At 57.5% G+C, this 2,366-nt stretch overlaps 1 protein-coding gene across 1 annotated transcript; it reads right to left on the reverse strand.

The window, feature by feature from the left end:
- Nucleotides 1-712: 712 nt before the first annotated feature.
- Nucleotides 713-2,014, reverse strand: LOC105500270 (EH domain-binding protein 1-like protein 1; the record flags this gene model as incomplete). Its single annotated transcript, XM_011925701.1, has 4 exons — nt 713-1,274; nt 1,556-1,679; nt 1,774-1,829; nt 1,945-2,014. Coding segments are annotated over 4 exons (354 nt in total), but the record flags the coding sequence as incomplete, so codon positions are not given.
- Nucleotides 2,015-2,366: the final 352 nt, after the last annotated feature.

A 2,366-nucleotide genomic window follows, 5' to 3' on the forward strand; every position in this document is an offset into this window, starting at 1 on the left:
CCAACCCCCACTCACCCCGTCACAGCTGCTGGTTTCCCATGTCTCCCCCTTATACAGAGCTGGGCCCAGAACATACACTCGGGGTACACTGACTAATAACAACAGCTCATATCTACCAAGCGTTTCTGTGCCGGGCATTTAAAGTACTTTATGCGCATTGACTCACCGGATCCTCCCAACAGCCCCGGGAGGCAGGGACCATGACCCTCCCCACTTTACAGATGAGGAAACTGAGGGTCAGAGATGAGGCTCCTAAAGGGTCTGGTCTAGGACCCAGGGTTATCTAACCCAAAACTTTGTTCCCGAGCTTGGCCACCAACTTGCTGTGTGCCTCGGGGCCAGTCACACCCATGGGGCCATTGTTTGTGTTCTTGTATGTAAAATAGGAGAAAGCCCAGCCCTGTGTGACCTGGGAGCTGCAGGGCTTCTAGAAAGGAATCTAAGGAAACACACAGCTCCCCTTTTTTTGACAGCAATCTGCAGAGAGCCTCAGTGCCACCTTGCAAAAGGCTTTCATACACACTGTAAGAACCCATGGGCAGGCCAGGGACATAGAGAGTGCTGAGCTGACGGGACAGGCAAAGGCAGGAGAGTGGAGAAATCCAGCCTCAGCAGCAGCGGAGCTTCCTCATGCCAGGCCTCATGGGAATTCCAGTGCTTCCTCATGTCTAACTCAAATTCCTCTTTTTTTTTTTCTTTTTCTGTTTTTTTGTTTGTTTGTTTGTTTTTTTTTTTTGAGACGGAGTCTAGCTCTGTTGCCCAGGCTGGAGTGCAGTGGCCGGATCTCAGCTCACTGCAAGCTCCGCCTCCCGGGTTCAAGCAATTCTCCTGCCTCAGCCTTCCGAGTAGCTGGGATTACAGGCGCGTGCCACCATACTTGGCTAATTTTTGTATTTTTAGTAGAGATGGGGTTTCACCATGTTGGCTGGTCTTGAACTCCTGACCTCAGGTGATCCACCTGCCTCAGCCTCCCCAAGTGCTGGGATTACAGGCGGGAGCCACCACACCCGGCCAGTGTTACACTTTAAGCAGCAAATTGGTTAGGGCAAAAACAGTCAGATGGAGGAGGAATCATTTGTCAAAAAGATCTCTGTAGGAAGAACAAAGCAGTGAAGAACCCTAACCAAAGTAGCTCAGAGTCCCTCTGCTCTCCTGGCCCAGCGCCAGCACTCACAGCAGCTGCAGCTGGTCCTGCCTCCGGATAAGAGCGTTCTTCTTGTTGACCAGGGTGAACCACTCCTGGATCAGCACCTCCTCCTGCAGCTTGTTGGCACCTGCATTGGACAGGGACAGTCACCAGGCCTGCCCCTGCCCCCGGTATCAGGGTAGGGCAGCTGGGGGTTGGGGGAGGGAGTTTGCTCCCTTGTGACATCCCAGAAGCCAGAACTGTGTGCCTTGAGGAAGCCACTTCAGGGCCTCAGCATGCCTGGCTGTAAAATGGGAACGCTGACGCCAGCCGTGCCTCTTCCCAGCTCCTCCCAAGGTCAGGAACAGCTGCAGAGCGGGGCAGACCTAGTGACGTGTTGGGGAAGGGACCCCCAGATGCATGCCCCACCTGACTCCATAAGGCTCCTCAGCTGCATCTCCACCTCAGACGCCCGCCCATCTATCTGCCTCTGCTCCTGTTCCAGGGCCTGCAGCTCTGCACACACATACTGACTTGTGTCCTGGAACCGTTGCTGGGGTGGAAAAGGCAGAGAACAGGGTGGACTCAGGCCAGGCCCTGAATAGGAGGTGCTCAACCATCAGCTCCTCCCACTTAGCCCTCCTTACCAGCCCAGCCTCCTCCCCTGGGCTTGGGGGTGGCTCCTCCGAGAGGGGACTCCCACCTGCAGACAGAGATGATCATAAGGCACCCCCTAACCACCACCCATCCCCAGGAAGTCCCTAGTCCAGGCTTTGTGAACAGCCTGAACTGAGATGGTCACCACTCCTGCTACTCACCAGGGGGCTGTTGAGAGGCTGCAGCCGTGGGTGGGCCTGGGACAGGGCTAGGGTCAGGGGCCTGGCCTTCCTGTGGAAGAAGGGGCCAGTGAGGGCTGGGAGGGGTTTCCCGCCAGCCCGGGCCTGGGGCCAGCCAGAGCCACTCACACAGAGGGGAGGAGGGGTCCTTGACCCCAGCTCTTGCCCGCCCCTGCCCCTCCTCTAGTCCGGCATGCACAGAACCCCTGGGCCCGCCTCCTTCCAGGGAAAATGCCTCCTCAAGCAAAGGCCACGGCCTTCATCCTTCCTGGCCCTGTGGCCCTGGGCCCATCCACGCCCAGGCTCCGAGCCTCCCAACTCCCCTCCTGGGGCTGGGCTGAGCTCCGGCCTCACAGGGTGAGAGCCTTTGAAGGGCCCAGCCCAGGCCTCTCCTCCCCACTCTT

This window comes from Colobus angolensis, unplaced genomic scaffold (genome assembly GCF_000951035.1).
Source record: "Colobus angolensis palliatus isolate OR3802 unplaced genomic scaffold, Cang.pa_1.0 Scaffold6547, whole genome shotgun sequence".
NCBI lineage: Eukaryota > Metazoa > Chordata > Mammalia > Primates > Cercopithecidae > Colobus > Colobus angolensis.